At 37.2% G+C, this 25,655-nt stretch overlaps 1 protein-coding gene across 6 annotated transcripts in view; it reads left to right on the forward strand.

The window, feature by feature from the left end:
* The window catches only part of LOC131434897 (homeotic protein distal-less), a 138,312-nt gene that overhangs the window by 38,952 nt on the left and 73,705 nt on the right, over positions 1-25,655 (forward strand). For all 6 annotated transcript variants that reach the window (XM_058602149.1, XM_058602145.1, XM_058602147.1 and 3 more), the window contains one exon: positions 15,214-15,404. In XM_058602149.1, the coding sequence (XP_058458132.1) occupies positions 15,214-15,404 (191 nt within the window). The remainder of the gene's footprint in view (positions 1-15,213; positions 15,405-25,655) is intronic.

The following is a 25,655-nucleotide window of genomic DNA, read 5'->3' on the forward strand; positions in this document are numbered from 1 at the left end:
TAATGCGTCAGAATATTAAATGGCACTTTTGTTGCCGTGTGCCGCTCAGCTACACTCAGTGCACTGCACTGGGACTCGGAACGAGCGCCAACCTCATAACTTATTTTCGCGTGCTTTCGGTCAAACGAGCAGGCGATTTCAGGTGTTGCTGTTCCTCTTCCCGAAACCTTAACGTCATTTGCAGCATATGCTGCCCGGCAACGTCCCGTCAGCTAGTCAGTCAGTCAGTCAGTGCGGAAAGTTTGACATTTCCTCTCCGTGCACCTTTTTCTCATAAATAACATCGGTGCTACCTACTTTGAGTCAATCTAGAGTACGCGGCGAACAAAAACAAAAACCGGTACACACGACTAATTAATTGCCTTTGAAGGAACCGGGGAACACGATGTGAAAAATAGCAAAAACCCTGCTTAGAGTTAGAGCAGTCAGTCGGTCAGTTAGCCGGTCCATTGTGAAATGAATGGAAAAAAATCGCCCAGCAATATTTATGGGTAGTTTGATGACTTGAACAGCAGCCTCTACCTACAGCCCAGCAGTAGCAGGTCGGCCACGCAAAGGAGCGCAATTCTTCATTTCTTATTTACCATCGTCACAAGCGTAATTTGCCATCAAATACGAGGTTCTCCTCCGGCAGAAGGCGAAACGAACCGAAGGAAAATATTTGTCCAGCCGAATGAGGCGCGTTGTATAGTGCACTTGAAAAATCGTATTGAGCTAGTTATTACTCCTCCAGGGGGGGACTATCATTAGGGCAAATAGAACTGCTGATGACTCGGGACGCCTTCAGGAGCGCGTGTGTGTGTAAATTATGTAAAGAGCTTAGCGAATCTCATGGCACCGGTATTTAGGCTTACAGGTTGGGAAACGTTTTGTTAGTTCTGTTTATTATTGCTATTCATTGCCGGCTTACCATGGGCTTCCACGGTCTAAGCTGAGTTAACTCTGAATAATCGGCGCGTTTCGTGGTGGGATCGGTTTACTTTTCTACAAACACAGCTTAGTAAGTGATGAGGTGTTTATTCCACGTAGGGTTATGTTTGATGCATTAGAAGTTTTGTACTCCATGAGGACGGAAATGGAAATCGAGCAGCAACCGAAAGACGACGCTGACAAATTCAAAATTTGCGTGCTGATGAATCAAACAAAGCAAATGGATGAAGATCGTGTAGTTTTGTTTTATTAGATGGCAACATGAACTGATTGTTGAAGAAACACACACTGCATATAAGTTAATCAGGGTTTAGCTTTAGAATCACTTATCTTTGTTAAAATCAACCAATTACTTCAAATATAACTGCATCTTAAAATAATTTGCTGATTTTTATGATTAAACTGGATCCACTTGCTTTTGAAAAGAACAAAGACTTCACAAGAATGGGTAATTTGGTCACTTTTAAAACTCAGAAAAATCTTTCCATGAACAATGTTATAAAAGATTTACAGTTTTTTGAAGCGAATACATTTGTCCAATGTTATTTTACAATCAACATCTCTTATTCTTATCCTCAGTCTGTTTCTCGTTGACAACGTTGGATAGTAATAAAATTGTCTTCACACAAACGCATAAATTAACGTTTGTTTAAAGCATAAATTAACGTTTGTTTACTGCAGTACCTCATTACCTTAATCACGTTACACACCTTTGAAATAGTGCAAATTTACATTTGTTGGGACGTCATTCGTGCTTTGAAAATGACTCATTTTTGTTCAGTTAATCTAACACATATTCAATTCATTTTTTACTGTATTTTTTTAAAACTCGTTATTTTTACTAAAAAACTCAGATCGGTAATCCAATCTAAGTGTGCAAGTTTCAAAACATCGTTTGGAGTTGAATGCTTCTTCGAGAGGTTGAAAATTAACAGAATTAAAAAAAAACGCATTTCTCAGAGACTAACTAATTGATTCAAATGAGAGGCTCTGTAGTCCCATAGCCTGCTATTGAATTTCATCCGGATTCGGTTCCGGAGTAACGGGGTAAAATGTGCAAAAAAAAGTGTACTCGATTTTCTCAAGGACCGCTCAACCAATTTTCACAAGCTTACACGGAACCACCCGCGATCCCATTTCAACCAGAATATTAGTTGATTTTCTGAATTTGATTGGTTAAAATTTGGTACAACTAATCGATTGTTGTTTTAACGAAACTGTCATTTTTGTTTTTCGATTAGTAGAAACGATGGTTGAAACAACTATTAAATAATTGGTTGAAAATGAATGCTGCCAATTAGTGAGGACACATACCTTTCAATTTCAACAAATATTTTAGTTGAAATAACTGGCGTTGTTATTGAAACAAAATTCTGTCAGTTGAAAAACAAATCGGTTTTAGTTGTTTTCGACATTCCTATTAATTGAATCAACTCGAACAATGTTATTGATTTGCGATACTAATCAAAATATACTTACTGATATACGTCATGATCTATTTGAAATAAGTATCGTTGTTCCAATATAAACAGTATTTTATATTGACAAGTAATATTATTAGTTATTAACAGGGCTGGGAAAACTACCGATCACTGCTGATCTTAAGATGACTGATCTCGCACATTAAAAATCACGACTGATTTCATCACAATTGATCTTAACCAAGGAATAAATCATCGTTACGAAATCACAACTGATCTGATCTATGAGTGATTTTGATTTTTGTAAGATTTTTGTAACACCAAATCAGTAAACGTTTTCTAATTTGTCTCCAAACCTTTTTCAGCTCAAACAAGGTTCACTTTATCGCAACACCGCTGTTTGATAAACACTTGTCATGGAATCATAATTTTCTTCAAATCGAACGAACACAATTTTCCCAAACGCTTTAACCATCGATGTTGTTTTCATTGACATTTTGAAGCGACGTGAACAGAGCGATATCGCAATTTTATGATCGGAGGGTTCTCCGTGTAGGTTCAAACGAAATGGCTTATAATCCCAAAGAACCCAATCGATTTTCTTACGGATACTACTTTCTGTTTCGGAATTACTGGTCGATAAGTATAAATATTTCATTTCCAAAAGCATGTTTTTAAACATGAAACTTGAAAATCAAGCCAAATACTTTCAACTAGCCGTACGATTATTCAATTGAACAGGTTGGGTTAGTTTTTGACCAAATACATTGCTTCTGGATCTTCGTTCTAGGTTCAGAAAGTAGCGGAAGAAGTGATCATGTGCTCCAAACCGGAAATCACTCCAATTTCTAATGGAAATCTTCAAATGAAAAGTATTTTGTTTAAGTAGGTGTACAATTTTGTCCGGATCCGACTTCCGGTTCCGGAATTTCAGGATTGTGTGTGTATGGAATGGCAATCCGTCATTTCGAGCGATAATACAAAAAACAAGGAAATATTATTTTAAATTTGGTTCAAAATTGTTTCGAGTTGTAGGTTGTGATAGTTACTGACCAAACGAAACGGTCACAATTATACCCAGTTCCCAGTTCTCGGTTCCGAAAATAGTGGTCGAAAACTAAAAAAAACGGATATCTCTTCATTTCTCTTAGAGACGGTTGAGTAGATTTTCATAAATTCAGACTCAAATGAAAGATTTTACGGTCTCATAGATGGCTATTGACTTTCGTTCGTCATCAAATTCCAATTCCGGTACTAAAGAGTCATATGTGTTTAAAAATTCAAACCGTGTTCAGCGATCATGTAAAATAAAATGAAGAATTACTATGAACTTGGCTCAAAACTGTTTATAAATAGGAAAGGTTATGCTAGTGTATGTACAAACAAACTTTTTTGTTTTTAGTCTACATTCAAAGAAAAGTTTTTTGAAGGATCCCTTAGTAATATTGATGAAAACATGAATTATATGAGAAAGGCGTCATTTAACCACCAGGTGGCTTAAAACCGGTTTTTATTTTTGTAATATTTTTATTTTTAACTTTAATAATTGTTTGTAATTTAATTTAATGTAATATAATGAAATTGTAATTTAATTATTTGTGATTATTTGTTATATTTTGTTGTTAGCTTGATTATTACCTTTTAGAAATAGAAGAATTTTCCGCTAGAACGCTTTAAAACATTTGCTAAACTTCATGATTCTGAGAAAAAATAGACATTTAATTATTTAGGGGTTTTGGTACCGCATAGGTAGTGCACATAACTACTTTCTATTTTTACTTTTCGCCTTCGTCTCATCAGTGCGTCAGCAGCTTGTGTTGAACTGCTAACGACACCTAACGGTTCATGTTTATTTTGAACCGCTAGGTAGCGTTAGCAGTTCAATACTGCACTGATGAGCCGAAGCTGAAACGTAACAATAGTCATTTTATTCTGCAGATCAAATGCCATAGATTTGCTTATAGCAGTCAATATTAAAGGACGTGCTTAGTTCTCAAATGATTCTCAGTTCAAGTATTTTTTTCAATCAATTTCGCGTCATAAAATTTTCCTCTCACACAACATAACATGTTTTACACGCAATTTTGTGTGTACTGCGACGTTACAATTATGTGCATCTTATAAGTTGTAAAATCACATTTTTTTCGAAGTGTGTGGCAGTTTTTGAGATATTCGGAAGTTTAAATAAAAAAGGCGTTTTTTCTGTATAGTAGTACCATTTTTCCTGAGTCCTTTGTACCTCGAAAACTGTTAAATTATATTGGCTTGAATGATTTTGCAATAATTAGAAAACAAATAGAAAATTAAAACGCATCTCTAATTTATTTTGCAATATTTGGCTATATATTGTGTTATGTTTTTAGTATATATATCTTTTTTAAATTAAAAAAATCATTCTATAGGTATTTAAATATCTTCAAATTAGTAATGTTAAATAGTTGTTTAAACAATCAAATAGCGTTCTATAGCTCAAGGACAAGAAATTTGATGGTAATAAACTAGCTTCTAGGAGTTACGGTTCGTGAGATATTTAGGCATGGGTACTCATGTACTCAGATTTTCGTTAAATTGCGGAACTTTTTTAAGCTTTTAAAAATTTTATAATGAATTATTTTTTCATCTTTTTGTAGACTTGTTAAAACGGTTTAACAAAAACCTAAGTTCTTCGAATTTCATGTCTGAATATCTTGAGAGCGGTTATTACTAGAAAAACCTTTTACTTCTTAGGGCATTTTCTTTTTATTTGTATTTTACATCAAGATTTTGAAGTTTTGCATTTGCCTCTAAATTGTTTCAGCGTCTTTCCGTATTGTCTTCAATTTACAAAAAAAAAGCAATAATCAAATTAACGTCTAATGTTGGTTACATTAATATTAAGGTTGAAATAAAAATTTGGCTTAGTTGAGTTTTAATTGAAATATAACTTTGCTTCCGCCGTTTTTTTTCCAAAATTTAAAGCTTTATTGCGAAAAAGTGCTTACAGATGTATTATTCAAAGTATTGTCCGTCGCTAGCGACAACTCCCATCTTTCCGGAAATTTTCGGATCTCGGCTCGAAAAAAGGAGTCCTTTTTTGACGCTATCAATGAAGCAATCCATTTTTCCAACTCTTCGAAGGATTGAAAATGTTGATCTGTCAGGCCGTGTGCCATCGAACGCAATAGGTGGAAGTCAGAAGGGGCGACATCTGGGGAATACGGCGGGTGGGACAAGACTTCCCATTTCAGCGTTTCCAGGTACTTTTTGACCACTTTTGCGACGTGAGGCCGAGCATTGTCGTGTTGGAGAATGACTTCACCATGTCGCTCTTGATACTGTGGCCGCTTTTCTTTAAGCGCGCGACTGAGGCGCATCAGTTGCGTTCGGTAGTGATCTCCTGTGATGGTTTCACCCGGTTTTAAGAGCTCGTAGTAAATTGTTATTCATCTTTGAAAGTTTTTTCTCTCCCACCATCATGTTTGTCTTCGACATCGAAATCACCATTTTTAAGCCGTTGAAACCACTCCCGACACGTTCTTTTACTCAGAGCAGCATCACCGCAAGTTTCTGAAAGCATTCGATGCGCTTCAGTTGCATTTTTTTCGAATTGTAACAGAAAAGTAAAACTTCCCGCAAATGGCGAGATTTGGGCACATGAACAGACATTTTCGAGCGTGAATAATACGAAAACAAGAACAACTGTCACTGAAACGGCGATGACAATTCGTTAGGCACTGTACACACTCACTTTAAAGGCATTATCATCTATGTATTTTAACCAGCCTCATCGGCTGCTTCCGCCGGTACAGCCACCTATCGGAAAACGGCGGAAGCAAAGTTGTACACCTGATAGATACTCCAACCTTGAGATCATTAGTCTCTCGGCTATGAAACGCTCGTCTTTCTGAAACAATGTGCGGGGTTGGGATTCGAACCTAGGTGGGCATCGTGATAGGCATCGACTTACAAATCACTTTATATCCATACCTTTTATAACTGTTTTCTTAAACATAATTTTTATCAAATTAAGAGTTTTTGAGTTACAATGATTTGCTAAAAGTACGATACACCCATCTTAAAATCAGTCTTAAGTCGAATCGGTCTCTCCATTCGATATACTGAAAATACGTACAAAATAAAATAAAATTTCACTGATTCGTTCTAAATAAATGGTAAACTAAATGGAAAACCAAAACTCAGAATCCTGTCAAAAGCAATAGAATAAATAAACCGTACAAAAAACCATGTTCTCAAGATTAAAAAAATGTTAATGAGACTTTTCAACTGCTCCATATTTTATACTGCTAATTTTTTTTTTTATTTATAACTATTTTTATTCAGGCCAATTTGCGTATAGCTTTACGTGGCCGATTTACCCATGTTTTTGTTACACAATATAATTTTTTTATTGTTGGATCTCGTTGTCACCCTTCTTCTAGGGGGAGAGGAGCTTCCATTCCCTTCTAGCGAAGATTGGAGGTCATTTTGTCCGTTGCTCATATCATCCATTGCTACATCGTTGGAATTGTGAGTGGTTTCCGTTTCCTTGTTTTCATTGTTGATCGCAGTCTTGGGTTCATTTGCAGTTGCTGTAGATGCGCTTTGTACATTGATTGCAGTTGATAGTTGGTTAGATGGTGAAGGTGCTTTTGAAACAGGAGCACTGCATTCACTAGTTTCCGTTGTTGGGTGGTTGTCCTTGTTTTTGTTTGTTTTGTTTGTTTTCGCAGTTTCAGTGCAAGGTTTGCCGTAGTGTGCAGGTTGTTCACAAAACTGACATGTAACCAATTGATTTTCATAAGTAATCAACGTTTTACACGGATGTATCCCGTCTTGACCACAAATGATGTAAGATGGAATTGCTTTACGTAGTTGCATACGTACCACTCGCACGCCATTCCGGATACCCGGGAAAAAATTCCGCCATACTTCCTTTTCGATGGAAAGAACTTCACCGTACTGCGACATACATTCCCGAACATACCCCTCGCTGGTCTGCGGGGGAAGGTCATGCACGCGTACTTCTATGGCATTGTCCACCATGTACACAGGGATTTTATATTTAACATTGTCATGATCAATACTGTGCACCCCGTTATTAACCGAAGCAAATGCAATTGCATCTTTTTCACGTTTAAACATAATGTACACACAGTTCGACGCCTTGTTGAATTGAATCTCACTTACATCATTAACGTTTAGATGCATTCGTTCCTTAAGCAAGATTTCAATTTCGGTTGCTGCAGGTCTAACTTTGCAGCGCTTGAAATCAATACAAATTGAATTTGGCCTTGTAGGCCAAGTTTCAGGCTTTGTTAAATCGTATTTGCCCATTTCGTACACTCTATTGTTCACTGCACTGTATTGTCTTTGTTTCTGTCGTCGCGACCGTAAGAAATTTTCGACTGTGTCGTTTGCGATGCGAGCACGAACTGTTATATTGCTAATTGATTAGTACGAAAAACAGTTTGTTATCTTTAACGAAATTAGGCATTCCTATTCCGATAAACATTGTTGCGATCTGCAACAATGTTTTCTCCATGAACTGTATCCGTTAAGCGGTGTTCAAGAGATTAAATCTCAACAAAGCAAAAACACACAGGCCAGCAATAGAAAAAAAGAAAAAATACCCAATGCAAGCTCACCAGACACTAAAACCATATCATCGCCGAGCGTCGCATGACAGCCATCGGGTACGGAACATCACAGCCTACACACTATCAATCAGCAAGTTCACATCGTGATGCCAGCAAAAACTAATTTATTCCGCAAGTTCTCGCACTCACCCGGTTCGTACACTACATGCCAAATCTCATCAACATAAAAAGTGCGGCTCGCGGACTGATGGCAACGCAGATGCAGCAAATACTGGCGAAAAACGGTTTTCACTATGATGTAAGGGCGAGAAGTCGTTCGTAGCAGGCCGGCAGGTTACTGCGCGAACGCTGTCATCAGTTTAGCTCGGCCAGTTGCTTGCTTGCTGGTTGGTGAGTTAGTTGACAGCCGCGAGCGAAACCATCGATGGGCATAGACGCTAGCGGTGAACTTCCCGAAAACCAAAAACGCAGCAACGCAACCCGCTCGAAATGACGGGTGACCGTGCAAACGTGGGAGTGGGCGGACGTGTGGTGACAGCCCCCTCAAGATTATGCGTAACTCAGCTTGGTCGTCTGGTTCTGTTTTATGTATGCGAACGGCTGCGAACCGGTAGCCAGCTCCAAGTGCACGCATGCTGGGAGCGCTAAATCTAAGAGCCACGACGCAGCGGCAGCAGCGAAAAACGGCTGTATGTTGCACATAAATTAACATTTTTGATTAAATACGCTACGTTTATGCATTATATTCATTAAGACAATCGAGCGGAGTCGGTGATTTTTTTTTCTGCTGCTGCTGCCACTACTGCGGCTGCTGCTGCTGCTGCTACTTCACTCTTGTTTCGACGGGCATTGGCACGGTTCTTGTTGGCTACTGTGTGTAAGATTTTTATCATGGAACTTTCATCGAGCAAATCGTTTGCTGCTAATGTTTTATCCAACTACTCAAAAGTGTGTTTGTGCATCTGCTAGTGTAACCCAACCGGTAGCACAATGCTGTTTCGCTGTACGGACATGCCACTGGCTGTCATGTTCACCGTTGCTAAGTAACAAAATGCGTTTCATATCTACTACATGAAGTTGCTGTCGTCAGCATCGATATGCATATAATTACCCTTGAGAAGCGGTTGTGTTTAGCGGCGATCGTGTTTCTGTACGACAAGCTCAACATGCTCGGTATGACCTTCAAACGCTACAACGTGTTTAACACTGGTGTGTTGTTCTTAGAAAAGGCCTTTTCGCGAGACAAAGGAGGGGCACGTCTTCTCTAGACGGAAGATGCTCGAATTTATGGATGTATCGATGTCGATTATTGCAAGGAAATGTTCCCGTGCAGTTTGCAGAAAGCACTAAGAACGAACGATCAAGGATTTTTTTTGCTTCATTACCGCGTCGATTATACTGCGAACATGTCATGGGAACCAATTGGCAGTGTTGATGCACGCTAGAGCAAAACAAAAAAATGCAATAGGAGCTTGTCGAGTGGTGTCTAGAGGAGAAACAAAAGCATGGTTTCTTGATGGATAATGGAGGTCAAGTCAAATTTGAAACATCGTGTGACCGGAATCATGGCCATTACTTAAAACGCGAAAAATTTGTTCAGCAAAAGCATGATTAATTTTGCACCATAATTGAAAATGCATTGAGATGAGCTTTCCAACCAACATTTACTAACAAGGATTCTATCTGAAAATTTTCTTTGATTCAATTTGACAATTTGACGATTTTCTCTTAAAAGATTAGGGGTTAATGTACGAATAGACATCTCATGAGTAGAATCGTCATGTTATTTTAACGATTACCTATTCAACGAATTGTAATAAAATTAGATACAATCGCTTCGTTCCGGAAGAAGCAATATCATTGCTTCTCTAAGAAGCAATACTCCAGAAAATATAGTTCGACAATTGTGCAACACTACTGTTCTAGCGATGCGGAAACTCGAAGTGAATGCAACCTATTTTCATATTACACTTTGAGCCAATGGATCGAACAGAGACAGCAGATCTCATTCTAATTAATGATTTTTTTTTCTAATTAATGATTTTCGTATATGAGTTGAATGGAGATACCTTTACCTTACCAGATAATTTTTAAGGTAAAAATTTTGTTTTTTTTTTGTTTCGACCAGTAAAAATTCTCAAGCTTCATCACTGCCGGAACGGTAAACAAGGAAATTTACCGCGAAGAATACCAAAAGAAGCGTTGTTACCATTCCTACGCAGTCATGATGCTTCCTCACTACTGTTCCGGTTTGATTTGGCATTTAGTCACTATGCCAAAGATGTTTTGGAAGGGTATGAAGCACATAGAGTCCATGTAGTACCGATAGAGGCGAATCCACCTGACTGCCCGGAGTTGCGACCTATCGAGCGGCATTGAGCTCTCGTGAAGAGAGAAAATTCTAACTCAGCTGAATTGTTTGCAGAGAAGTCTGCACAGACACTAATGATTGGAGTGAACTTAAAAGTTCGTAGTTTCTTCGTCCAGCCAAATTCAGTAACGATAATCAGTTTTAAGATGACTAATAATGCACAATTAAGTGAATAAAAATGCATTTTGGATTGTACTAATAGCAAAATTTATTCCATTGCAAATGTTATCTGTGCAGATTTTGTCGCGAACAAACCTTAGCAGTAGTTTGGTGAATGAGCGCTACTTTCTCTTCTTGGATGGACGAGGCATGTTGAAAGCATTGCAACACTTGAACTATTTGTTTTATTTTCTCATCTCTTAACCCCTTAACGCTCATGCAGAAACATTTTTCCCTTCTATAAAAATCGTTATCGATTCTTCAGTTATTATTGAATCAATGTTTTTTTTACTAAATGTTAAAAAAAACTTATTTCCAAGGCAAAATAAAAATAAAAATAAAAATAGAACTGTCAATCTTTATTACACTAAAAAATTACGTATAGAAATAGAACAAATAATAAATGTGTTATGTGCAACAAGTACACGAAATTGTTTCGTAGAATACCATAACTAACATTTTTTTACTATTCTGATTACTAAAGCAATTGAAGCAATAAATTAAATTCGATTACTTTAAGCGGAAACAATGTTTGATATGAAAATTTAAAAAATGTTTTTTTATATAAAAAGTATGAAATTTAAAATTTTTTTGTTCAAGAGTTATTCAGTAGCGTTTGTTTTTTTTTCTTAATTATATCGGAGCGTTATTAATGAATAATAAATCGGTATGCTGTAGCAATTTAGGTTTTTTACCTATTTTTATATATATAAAAAATAGGTATAGAATTCGCTCAAACTTTCGAAAATTTATCCGAGGCCCGGAGGGCCGAATGACATATACCAATCGATTCAGCTCGACGAACTGAGCAAATGTCTGTGTGTGTGTGTGTATGTGTGTGTGTCCGTATGTGTGTTGTCAACTAAGAGGTCGAGATCTCAGAGATGGCTGGACCGATTTTCATCAAACTAGTCGCAAATGAAAGGTCTCCCCGTCACCCAAAACGCTATTGAATGGTTTTGAGATCGGATGTTTACTTTTTGAGTTATACAAAGTTTTATGTCAAAATTTTCAGTTTTTTGACAGTATCTGTCACAATTGACCTTGAAAACAGAATATGTTTTCAGACTTAGATTCCGCACGGTAATACCTATCCAACAAGCCATAGATTGTTAAAATCCGTCCATTTTTAACGGAGATATCGAAATTTTTCTGTAAGCGACTTTTCCCCCTATTCCAGCAGTAGGAGTTTTGAGCGCTGTATGACAAAGAAATGCTTGGGAGCAACGGAAAACACGATTTTTTATACTGTTACATACAATTGTTTCTAAGAACCAAAAGGATTGTGTACAGCATTCTTTTTCATGACATTTAGCCTCGGACCGATTTTGGCACGGCTCGTTTTTGGCAACATAATCGTTCGAATATGACATATATAAACCAGATGATGGCAGAATTTTTTTAAATTATTTTGTTTTAAACTACTTACAGCAATAAATGCTGGAACAACATAACATCCATATACCATTCGAATCAGTTCGTCGAGATCAGCAAATGCCAGTGTGACAAATAACTTCAATTAATTTTCTCGGAAAATTTCTTTTCTACAAATTCAGATTCATACGAAAATTCGTATGCTCCCAAACAAAGTTCCTGCATTATGTTTGGTTCCGACCTCTGGTTTCGGAACTACAGGATGATATGTGAAACGAAATCAAAATTGTGTAACTTATTTTTCTTGAAGATGGCTGAACCGATCTAAGATGCAAATGAAATCTAAGAATCATCTAAGATTCAAATGAAAAGTTTCAAAGTTCTATAAAACATCTTGCTTTTCAGTCAGATCCAACTTCCGGTTTCGGGGATTGTATAAAAATGTCTATTCCACATAATTTAATCAGGTTTATCGGGTTAGCAGATTTGGATAGTCGATAAAAAAATTAACTTTTTTCAGTTTTAGTGGTATTCAGTTGTCGATCAGAAGGCACCTAAAAATTTAATTCGTGCTATGATCTCTCAAAGATGTCTTAACTGATTTTCAAATGTTTTGAAACAAATGTAAAGTGTACAGCTACTCAGGTGAATTTATCTGACTTCGGCCATACCGCTTTTAGAATTCCGGTTCCAGTATAAAATCGTTTCTCAAAGCTCAATCGTTTTCTCAAAAAAAGCCTAATCAAATTTCAGAAACAAAAATTTTAATTAAAACAAACTTATATACAAAAATTAATTATTTTATCCAATTATGACTTCTGGTTCTCGAATTACATGATGATGAATTTTTAAAATTCAAACCGATATAGAAGATGACAATCCCGAAAAGCTTCAAAGTTGAACTCAAAACTGTTGTAATTTATTCGTCATATGGCCATACGAATCGGTTTGGGTTATGCTGGTTCCTGAATACCGGCTCTGGAAGTACCTTAAATTACCGTAAACTCTAGAGTGGAACTTACATATCATGGCATGTTTAATCGATTATCACACTTCTAGATTCAAATTCGATCCGATTTGCAGTTTCGACATTACAGAGTAATGAGTGATTAAAATCTCAAATTGTCGCTTAAAACGAGGGTCATTAAAATAATGTCATGAAAACTTAAACACCGAAGAATATTCATGCAAAAAACACATGCGGATTGATAAAAATAGGTATCATCTCACTGCTAGGTGGATTAAACACGTTTTTAAATTAGCTTTGGCATCACTGGATAGAAATAGTTATCTTTACCAATACTAAAGCACGTTGCGAAATTAAATTACTTTGAAGAGTAATGTATCGAAAGCACAAATATATGTTCAAAGATGTGTTTTTCTAGTAAAATTTTCATAGAAGAAGATAAATTTAGGAATGTTTCAAAAGTACAAAAATGGGTTAATAAGTGTTTATGGCCTTTCTCATATAGAAAGGCTTTGCAATCACTGTGAATCGATGTCTGAGGGCCGAGTATCATATACCATTCGACTTAGTTCATGGAGTATACAAAGTGTCTAAGCCTAAGCAGATGTGAGAAAGATATGCATTCACTTTGCTCCGAGTTGGCTGAACCGATTTTAACAAACTTAGACTCAAATGAAAGGTACTATTGTTTCATAGAAATTTTTTTAAATTTGTTGTGAATCTGACTTCCAGTTCCGAAATTACAGAGTTGTGAGTTAAAGAACTGCAAAGTCAATAATTTGCCTTAGAGAAAAAGATATAAAATTTATCTAAATTTTCAAAAATAGTTAATTAATTCTACTGGTTTAAAGTTCTAGTGAAGTGAAAACCACACAAACTCATATTGATTATGCCGGTTTCGGAAGTACTAGAAATAGTGGTCAAAATCTTCAAAATGGAACTAACCGTTTTCAACAAACTTAGATTGAAATGAAAGGTCTTGCAATACTACAGAATGTTCTTGAATCTTATTTTGATGTGGATTCCGGTTTTGCAATTACAGGGTGATTAGTAAAAAGAATAATTTCACGATTATTTTTATTTGAACTAGCTATATAATGCTTCGATTATGCGTGTGGATTGATGGTCAAAAAATTTTATCTCCCGATACATCGATTCCAGATTCTTGGCTCCGGAAGTACCGGAAACAGTTGTTAAAAACTCTTAAATGTAGCTCACATAATTTTCCCCGGGATGCCTAAGCAGATTTCCTCAAAATTAGGCTCAAATGAAGGGTGGCATAGTTTCACAGATTGCTGTTTAATTTCATCCGAATCTTTATTTATTTAAAATCTAATACCGTCATTTAGAGTTATGAGTCGAATAATTTATTCTAAATTTGGCATAAAATGTTATTAAATTGTAGATTTCGTTAGTTGCTGGCCAAACGAATTGATTTCGACCATATCCGCGTCCTGTCCCTAGTTCCCGAAGCGCCGAAAATAGTAGTCAAAAACTCTGAAGTACCATCATTTCATTTTCTCAGAGACACCTGAATCGATTTTCGTAAACCTGAAAGGTCTTTTGTGATAGAAAAAATTGTTCTAAATTGGGCTCAAAACTCTTTCGGATTTAACTAGAGCTAAATGACTTGGTTTAGGTAAAACTGGAATAACGAGTGAACGGAGACAGATGTGGTTTTACATGGAGGCAGCCATTAAGTCTGCTCTGTTCGAAGAATGGATTTTGCCTGTATTTCCAAAATTTTTACATCAAGCTCTAGTTCAACGACCGTACTCGTGACCTAACGGTATCTTATCTAGATCAAACTGCATAATATTTTTGCAACATGTTATATTTTCATGAAGATGAAATTCCCGCATATTGTCCGTCAGTGAAGGTATTCTGATTGTTTTTGACGTTTTCTCTTTATGTTACGATAAATTATTTCTCATACTCTCTTTTTGATTACTTTTCGAATCCAATCAAATGTTTATGTTCTACTTCATAAAAATTTGATCAAACTACTAGAATTGTCGTTTCCTTTGAATATCAGAGAGAAAGTAAATTCGAATTTCTTGAGTAACACTGCATCTGTTTTTATTTATTTACATTGTCCATATGAAAACGCATTGAATAGTTTATAGCGGAAGTCAATTGCATCAATCAAGTTTCCTATGACCATTCTACGTTTTCTTCAGTCTCTAGACGCCACTAGTCGTGCAACAACATCGTTTTTTTTGTCGAGAAAAACTAGGCCACCTGCCTGTGTTTGATCGATAAAGTATGCAAGAAGCGAAAGCATTATTGCACAGCACATCTACCAAACGTGAACAATTAAAAAACCAATCACTTGGAAATAGAATCGATCCTAGTCTGGTATTATTTAACACTAACCGTACTGTGTCTATTCTTGTTTTTGTTATCAAATTTCAGATTTCCTCTCGGATAAAATCGAGGACACCGGCCTGCGGGTGAACGGCAAGGGTAAAAAAATGCGCAAACCCCGCACCATCTACAGTTCCCTACAGCTGCAGCAGCTCAACCGAAGATTTCAACGAACGCAGTACCTAGCGCTACCTGAGCGGGCGGAACTGGCGGCCAGCCTTGGGCTGACGCAGACGCAAGTAAGTGTCTATCTTCTATCGTTTTTTTTTTGTTTTGTATGCCAACCTGTGACAGAGAATGGGAAATCAATTTCCACCAATCGGTCGATGGAAAATCCATCCACTCTATTTACCCTAGCCTATCTTCGGGCTAAATTGAATTATCAATAATTGTGTTAGACAGAACGCAAATATTTTGGCTGTAGTTTTTAGGGTAACCGGAATTTATTAGATTTATTAGGGCAAAAACCAAAATCGACATAATATGGCCAATTTGCTCCGACTGTTCGTTCGCTGTGGGAAACCGAGATCACCCCCCGCATGGGTTCGGGGCAACCTTTGGCAAGCACGTACCTCGACAGGAAAATATTAAAACGAAAGTTTTCCATTGCTGGCGACCCGGATAGAGATACTACGTTTTACTGAAATAACTTTTCCAAAAGCAAACTTAGGGGCTTATGTAGACCGTATCACTCAATCAATGTCCTGCCGTGACGGGCGAACCGGGCGGGAGTAGCGCACTTTGCAGGGAGTCGATGCGGTAAACAACTGTCGGAGCTCATACACCCCCAGCTGGGATGTGCTGTGCACTTGAGTTTTCCCTTTGGTTTTCCGACATTTTCCATATTGTTTGCGTTAGCCCATTGAAGGGATTTGCGTTTTCGGTGCTGTGAGCTCGCCTTGACTTTTATTTGAATTCAACATGACAATCGGCAGTTGAATGGAGTATTATTCTTTTTTAACTTTTACTTGCACCCCGAGGCTTGACACTGTTGAGAGGGTAGATTGCTAAATGCCACTTTCTGGAGTCTCTTTGATTTGGGGTTTTCCGAATGTTAGTTTTGTGGCCACCAAACCAATTGAACAATTTTGTTTTGTTTCGATGGAGGGAGACATTGAATTGAAATCGTGCATCCGACAGTTTCAAATTTGAATGTTTTCATATTTTTTCTTCTGAAATAGATATTAGTAGTTTGAAATTAGGTTGTGAAATGTGGGAGAATGAAAATACGATTTATGTATCACTGTGCATAAGTGTGTATGATAAATCATCATATTTTTCACGATAAATCATTTACGATTAGATATAAATCTAAATAACACAAAATATTTCCTTCTACCGTTGCATCATAACATCATGTATTCGAACATGTTTCGATAAGGTAATAATTTAGAACTTTCCTAGCCGTTGCCAGAAACGACCATGCGGCGGTATCATTAGGTGCTACATTTCTGCCAGCCGCAGTCGGTTGCCTCCAGTCAGCGCAAATAAACCATCGTTTTTTTTATGTAATCGCTACTGCAGTGGTGAAGTGGAAGACCCATTTAAGGCTTTTCTTCATTTTCAAATCGCTACCGCAATCAAAACTGATGGTATATGAATCTTCACTCGGTTGGAGGGGATTTGAATAGATTTGGACCGGGCTGGGAAAACGAATGAGATTTTCTCACGCTAAAAGCTAAAACAAAGGTGGGCACACATTCCTTATAGGTACAATTTGTGTGCGGAGAGTGCTAGCCTCGATCGCGATGAAAGAAAATGGCGGTAGCTTCCTTCGAAATGTTTCGCACAGAAATATGGTAGCAAGCTACCGAGATAAATTAGACTTGTCATCTTGAACAATCGAGGCAGAATTCGTTCCTTTCTTTTCTTTCCGTTTGCAACGGGTATATACAAGTATCGATCGTTAATTTAAATTAATTTAACCCCACACTCGTCCAGCGAAACACTGCGAGCTCCTTTCGTTTCTTGTGACTGGATTCTTGATTGGGTTAAATTGAATTAGCAGCAAACTTCGAGTGTCACACCGGTACCGCAGTGCGAAGCTGCTGCGTTATGGAACAGACTTACAAAAAACAAACATCGCTGTACCCGCCCACACGTGGGTCTCTATTCGGAGATCCGAACAGATTAAGTGCAGCTATAAATTATTCGAGGGTGCAATGCCACAACAGTACATTTATCATCGGATTAATTTGCGGCACCATTCGCGCGCGTTCAGTTCCACTTGGAACGCGTACAGAGTGAATATGAAAATGGAGAAACCAAGGGATTCAGATGGAAGGAAGACGACCTGCTTTGGTGAAGCCTGTCGCTTGAGACTTTTTTTCCGGTGAGGTGGTGTGGTTCCCTCCAAAATCCAACGACGCTGATGAGCACTGCGACTGGTGTAGTAAATGATTATTCAAATTTCGGAACCATGGTTCCGTCTGCGTTCCGTTCGAAGCAGAGTCAACCGCGCTAACCGGCGAAGAAAGGGCTTTATTCATTTCTTTTGTTTTTAATTTGAATTTATTGGCAGTGGGCGGGATTTTGGTTAATTCAATTTAGTTTGTTGAAGCTGTCAGGTTTCGTGAGCTGTGTGCAGAGTTGGCGGAATGATCAGTAGGAAGGTGCGCATGAACTGGTTGAATGTTTGATGATACTATTCCATAACATAACAACTCTCGGATACCGGATTCGACCGGTTTGGCCGTTTGGTTTAAGTTCTACTACCTTTGGATTCAATTCATACTGTACCCAATTGCCTACTTTTCGGATGATTCATATTGCTTTAAAACGGTTGGCTGAGTAACTTCGAGTGATGTAGTTCCTCCAATTAGTCATTTTCAAACTTTGGTAGTTCCGGCTCTTTTTTCGTTTTCCAAATCAAAATTTCCATTCTTGAACCGTACACACCACGTTCGCTCAGCTAGAGCATGTGAACCATACGATTCTGACCATCTGATTGTCATAGGTAACAAGTGATTTGTACGGGATTCTTGTATCCTGACCGAAAGTCACGTAGGTATAGGTATAGGCTTCTTTAAGCGCATGCGTAATAAACGTACTCCATTTAGAATACCGGGGAAAAAGTTCTTCCACTTTTCTTTTTCGATAGAGAGAATCTCTCCGTACTGGGACATAGTTTTGCGAATATAAGAATCGGTGACGCTTGAGGGGAGATCATGCACACGCACTTTTATAGCATATATACTGGAATGTTGTACTTAATGTTCTCGTGCTCCACATAGTGCACATTGTTATTGTCTTTTGCGAATTGAATTGCAACAACATTATTTGTCTTATTGCGTTGAAGTAAATGCACACGTTTAATGTCAAGATGCATTTGCTCCTTAAGTAAACCTTCAAGTTCTCGTATCGAAGGTCGAATTTTGCACTGCCGGAAGTCAACAATAATTGAATTCTTTCGTACCGGCGGTAGCTTTTGTTCGTTTGATTCACTCATTTCGAAATCGTTCTATTGTTCACTACACAATACTGTACTTTGTTTCTTCCGTCTCGAACGTAAGCGGTTTTGTTTTATGGACTGACTTGGATGAGATGTGAAAGCGAACTGTCGAAATCAGTATTGTTGTTTACGCTTCAGAAACTGCATGGCTATACCTTTCCAAGGCATATTAAGAAAGGTAAATCAATGAAAAGCAAGTTACGCCATCTGCAAGAAAACAGCACAAACTTTTTTATGCAACTTTCTGCTACACACATAGAATCATCATGTTTTGGAGTAATATATAATAATAATAATAAAATAGTCCATGTAGTAATTCAGGATAAACAATATCGATTTTACGTTTGCGTAGGACTTTAAAACGGCAGGAAATCTCTATTTTGTCTAAACAATTATTTTTCAAATACTAAAACTATAGATCAGTCTAAAATAATCTTTTGCGATGAAAGTATTATGTTGTATTATGTTGTTATTCAGGGGATACGTTGCTGTTACATAGTATATCTATAAATGGCAATTCTGAGTGTATAAGGAGAATGACGACAGTTATTTGTTTGGAAGAAACATTGTATGTCAGTGTTATTCTAAAAGAGCATACGTCCCGTCAAATCCAACATAAAGCGTGATAAATTGCCAACAATTCCTATGAAATTTGTTGAGTTGGCGCCAACATTACGTATAAGATGTCGTTAAATCGCTCTCCTCATGGTCCTGTTTAGGTATAGTCTAAAGTATATAATCGCAAAAAAGTATCGCTTGAGTGAACAATTTACTCTCCTTGTTTTTTATAAAAAAAAGGAAAACATCTAAACAAATCATTTTTCAAATCAAAATTTCCATAGAAACATAGCAAATAGGGAGCACACTAATGCTCTCTTCGAATTCGACTACTCTTATCGTCCAGACGCATTCAACAAATTACCATCTCAAATCAAATATGAGCCAATTATGTATCATAGCGACCGGATCTCAGGGTCGAATTACATTAAGCCGACTAGAAGAAGCCTACCAACTGTCAGTTTGTAATGAAGCGAAAAATTCAACTGTCACGCTACACCGGACTCTCGGTTTGCATAAAATATTCACTGACAAATAAATTTCCAAATTCCACTAATTGGTTTAGGGTTAACTCAAAATTAGGTGCACTTGCCTGCGATCTAATTACCGCAGCCCATAGTCAGAGTCAAAGCCCCTATTTCGGAAGGGTTTCGCATGGTGGTGTTGTATGACGCTGAGGAAGCGAAATTGGTCCCCAGCAAAGATATGTTTGGCTACTGGACTTTAAAAATGACCGCCGGCTGGTTCGCAAACTGAATCTATAGTGACCGTGATGGACCCAACCCATGTGCCTTTGTTCATTTTCCATGGTCATTAGTTCCAGTACAAGCTGAGCTACTGCTCCGTCGCAGCCTGTTTTGCTCGATCAACTTCCAGCGTATCGAAGATTAAGAAGGTGGGCAGTGATCTACGTAAAAGGTTTCCAAGAGTTTAGCTAAAATCATTAATGGATGATATTTAACTTGTGACCGTTTGCTACCTGAATTGCCTTGGCGCAAAGCACTTTGCTGCGTTCCCAAGATTTTGAAAGGTGAAAAGCAAATTTCATCGACGCCTCGGATGAGTGAAGCTTTCTTCATGAATGAAGCACCAGAACACGTTTGAATGATTGAAATTATCCATGTCTATAATTTAAAGTTGTCCGTCGACGGAGACTGCGAGTATACCTAACATTGTTCTACCGCTACGGTCTCCAATGCGGCTTGATTTGGAACACAGCGAGAAAGCACAGACGAGTTGTTACACATGAATTATAGTGTCGGTAGACCCGACAGCATCTCCCACTCTACAGAAGCTATCTCTTCCCACCAATGGAGCAGCTAGAATTACTCCCTCTTCCATGTTACCCCAGATTACCCCATCGAACGAGCAAACCAACTCGCCGAGGGTTCGAAAACTTGTTACTACTCCCGGACCGAGTTCTTTATTCCCTCGTTATTTCCAACTTCTACTCCCCACACGATTCTCAATCACATCAAATAAGAAACTTCATGTTCCTATACGCTTTTCATGCACTTCTTTACGCTACATGTACGGCGTAGCTCCCCGCCATGGAGCCTCTCGAATGACACAGCAACTGTTTATTACTTATGGTTTTTTCTCTCTTCAAGGTTTTTTTTTATTTCTGGTACGTTTCTTTCTACTTTGACGGTGGTGTGGTGCTCGGGTGTCTTTCGTTTCTTTTGACAACTCCCCTTCCGTGACTGGTTGTCCAGGCCCAGAACACACGGGCACTGAGTTGGGAGGTTACTTGGCCTCTGTTTTTTTTCTCTCTCTCCCTTCTCTGTTCAGTTCCCCTACCCTCTGCTCCAGTGCTCCGCCGGCTCGATACGAATGAATGTCCAACCAGACCAAGATTGGCAGGAAGAAGCACTGACTTTGAATAAAAATATTGAAATTATAATCGACTGTCAATAATAATTATATTTTTGTTGCTATTATTAACATCTTTTTTTCTGCTTTCCGCATCCCGCGAGGACCGCATGTTCTTGTGCCTTGTTTCGCGTTGTTGATTTTGCGGCCATTGTGTTATGGATGCCTTTGGCCGGCTGCTGACGATGATTGTAACTTCTGTTTAATGATCGTTGGTTTGCTTAGATCTGTAGTTTTGACCCGACTGGGGTCCGTGAATCATGGCTCTGTGGTGACTAGTTCGAGCCTATATTCAACTAAATCCGCTCGGATAAAACTTTTTGGGGGTTTATGCTGGAAGATTTGGTGTAGAGCAAAGTGAATGATTTTTTCTCATGCGGTGATAACTAAAAACCACCCAGCTTGACGTCATAGGGAAGCATTCGATCCTACGTTACTTCGAACAATGAGGAGATATCATAAGATGCGTTGTGAAATACAGAGTCCAATGAAAGTAGCTCGGTTGATTGATTAGAGCGTCTGTGAGGTGTTATTAATGATACCGAGACGCAGCGGGATATTTCCTTGCTGCGCGGCCAGTTCCGGCCTTTTTAAAGATTGAACGCTTCACATTCCGCTACTAATCACCGCGGATGATGGGAATATCGAAAAGATCGTATGCTTGTTATGATATAAAGGTTGCATCGAAAATCTATTGAAATATAACGATTTGTTCGGCAACGAAACTTTCGATTGAAATTGGTTTGCTTAGAGCTCTAATTGTAATCATAGGATATCAGTTATTGTTGAAAAAAGACGAAACAACTATTGTCTCTACATAGCCGCAGCCGTTGCAGTAGAAAAAGCCATAGTCGATCTCATAAAGTTATAGGAAAAACTATCAATTTATTGGGTTTAGAATAAATTAGTTTATAATGTTTCACAACAGATGTCACTATTGAAGTATTCTTTACATTTCTAGTGATGCGAAATATTTTACAGATAAAATTAAGCAAACTACGCCAATTACGAGTAGTGCTACTTTGATTCTGTAATTCGCAAGTCGATTTGTTTTTGTATATCTAGTGTAGAGACCCTGTCCTAAACGCGCGGAGAGGACGTCAAAAGGAACCAAATAAGCTTTCGAATGTTGAACCAAACAAGCAAAGTAAATAAAGATTGTTTGTTGCTGAAAAAAATCGAGATTTATCAGAGCTAAAAAGATAGGCAAAGAATTAAAGTACTGACATGTTATGGAGATTGGTTGTGATCAAATTCATTTGAATTTATTGTTTTCATAATCAAGTAACATGGATCAAGGAACAGGTATTCTGAACCAAAAACCAAAAAAGTAAAATTATTTCTCTGAAGGTAAGCTTCAACTAAACTCAAATAAAAATTTACAATCAATTCACTTGAAAAATAATGTGAAATGTATTCAAATGTCAAACAGAATCATCACCTAAGGTTTACATGAATTGTCCAAACGTCAAACAATCTACGTGAATTTCCGGTGTGAAAAATTCGAGTTTGAAAAAGGACGAACAGTGGTCCTTATATTTTTTTTAATTACAATTTTTTACTACATCGACCAGACCATTCCAGTATGGAAGTTTCTATTTGTTGGACTGGAGCGAGTGCCTGCGTGAGTTTGGAAGTGTGCCCGCGCTTGCCGAATGTTTCAAATAGGCCATTGGTCCACCGAAAAAAGAATTCAAAACCGGCATGAAGCTAGAGGCACTGAACCCACGTATTGTGACCTGGCAGTGTTGTGAGAGTGCTCCGATCTCGACTTCGGCTTCGGCTGGATGGCAGTGACAACAAAATCGATTTCTGGCGGCGTGTCGATTCGAACTTCCACGACGTTATCAGTTGTTTTTTTTCCAACCATTGAAATTCTATGTGAAGTTTGTTAAATAAATGTTTTATTCTACATTTCATGGATTTATATGAAAATCTATGAATTTGAAATAGTAATTCTCTGGTATCTAAATTTCATATGAACACTGCACTACAAATTATCACGAAAACCTAAGTGAAAAGTATGGTGCAAAATATTCACATAACTTTTCACGTAACTGTAATATGATTATTATATTCAGTGTAGGATTGCCTTTAAATATTGGCCATAACCGGAGAGTTTACCAAACCTTTCGGAAGCAATATATAAATCACATGCAGTCAAAAATTTTCTGTTAATTCACCGGAATGAAGTTTACCAAATTTCACCAATTTATGTTTCGAATTTTAAGGTATTTGAATAACAAAAAAAAAACTAATTAAACAGATTAATTAGTTTTGTTGTTGTTGTATTATTAATTAGTTGAGTTCACTAGGGCCTGATTTAAGATGAGCATTATCCTAATAAATAAATGAATAAATATAGGTTTAATCATTTATGGAAAATCGACTTCTTTTCCATTCGCGAGTCTCTTGATCACTACTTGCGTTGTTTTCGAAACTCAAAATTAGCAATCAGAATAATAAAAATTAATCTGGCTGTCAACTAAAAACATTCACAAATTGGAACCATTGGGACAAATTATGGAGATTTCATTAAATTTTTGCATATTTTCCATGTTTGAAATTGGTTTAACTCAACACCCTAAAACTCAGAAAACAAAAGCAGAAAAAGGATAAAATGCAATAATATCCAATGGAAACATACGACCTTTAATATAAATTGTCTAAGTAAGGTTAAAACCGGGTCTAACTAAACGATATGAAAAGTTTAGGTTGTGAAAATCTGTTTAGACATCTCTGAGAAATTGATGTTAATTCCATTCCGGAGACTTTTGTTCATTATTTTCAGTATTTTCGGAATCGGAATTCGGAGACCTGAAAAGTCAAGGTAGACAGACAAAAAAAAAATACTTGCAAATTAAAAAAGTTTTGATACCAATTTTGAAGATTTTGATTTTGAAGGAGCTTTTGTTCTTTTTTGCATCGACACTTTTACGGTTTGATATTATTTATTCAGTCATTCCGGAATCAGAAGCCGGATCGCGTTGAAATCCTAGATATATAAGTTATACCATAAAACCTTCTATTCGAATCTAAGCCATGTCGGAGAATTGGATATGAGTACAATGTTTAAGTTTTTTGACTGGTGCTTTCGGAATCTAAAACCGGGAAACGGTGTAGTCAAAGTAAGTATCAATTTACGTCCTCTAAGACCGACGTATTCGAGCATTAAAATACCATTTTTTAATAGCATATTAAACACAAGTTTTGTTAATATAATATGAAATATATATTTTTCAGCACCTGTGTGAAGAGGCTGACAGATTTAAGCCACTCTTGTAAAACTCAGTTGTGAGTTTTAGCGAGCTACGATCTCACTAATTGGGTCATATGCGGATTTGCATCTGTAGGCTGTGTAAAAATAACGGAATTTCTATGAATTTACAAATCAGTTTTAAGAAATTCGGATCTCTTTAAATCGTTATACATGCAAACATACTTTTGATATTGCAATTATTATTTCATATCTCCCATTAATCCCGGAACCGAAAGTCAGATTCTGATACAATTTAAAGGATTTCTATGAAAGTAAAGCTTGTTTTGTATAAATATAATTAGATGAAAATCGGTTCAGCTATTTTCGAAATTATTTGTTACATACACATATGTATACATACACAACCATTTTGCAATTTCAACAAACCGAGTGGAATGATATATGACACTCATTTTGAGCACACTCGTTTGGAATGATGATTTTCGAAGTGATTGCATCATTAAGAGAGTCAGATAAAGCAATTCTCCTTCCTGCCTCAAAGTAGTTGGATTTGTGCAAAAGGTTGAAAATTGGATGCCATATGAATTGATTGTTCTTCGGATTCTCGGAGTAACATTTTGCATCAAAACTCATAGGTAACAGATAGATATTACTTTCTATATCTCCGGGAATCGTCTCAAATTTTTCATGGAATAAGCAATAAGGTTTTTTTTTTTGGAATCGATTTTTGAAAGCTAATGAAAACACGCATATTTCATGTCTTGGACGAATTTTTATTAGATTTTTCTTTATTAGAATTTTCAGTACATGTTGTTGAAAAACGGTTTTTTTTTGTGAACGCGAAACTTCAATAAATCATTTCTCGAAAATTCCACGTATCATATTGAAATAAAAAATTACGTGCCAAATATTTTTTAACACCTAATCGAAAAAAATAGTTTTATGGAAATCAAAATCCGCCATATTCGCCAAATTCAGTTCTCAGAGACTGAAGTATTTTTCGAAGCTAATGAGAAATCGTTGAATAAAACCGGTGTAGAAATGTTGAAACGCCGTTGGAACAATTGTCTTGCTCTTTCAAGTGGAAGCATTGATGAATAATATCGAAATTTGGAAAAAATAATAGTTTTCTTTTCCAGACTGTGAACCGACGTGGTAAGATTAGTAATATGATTTCAGGCTCGGCTCAAACTTTTCGTATGTTTTACATAAATATTAAATTGATTCGGTTATGATGTGAAAGAATGGCATAAAACTGTGTCGTAGAATAAACTAAATTCAGCATACAACTTTCGCTCTCATCGAAAACATCGAGCACACACAGCAAGAAAACCTGCACAAAACCGCAAATCACCGATTACCGCCAAGGGGTATTTAATCGTGGGGACG

The sequence above is a fragment of the Malaya genurostris genome, chromosome 3 (assembly GCF_030247185.1).
Source record: "Malaya genurostris strain Urasoe2022 chromosome 3, Malgen_1.1, whole genome shotgun sequence".
Classification (NCBI taxonomy): Eukaryota; Metazoa; Arthropoda; class Insecta; order Diptera; family Culicidae; genus Malaya; species Malaya genurostris.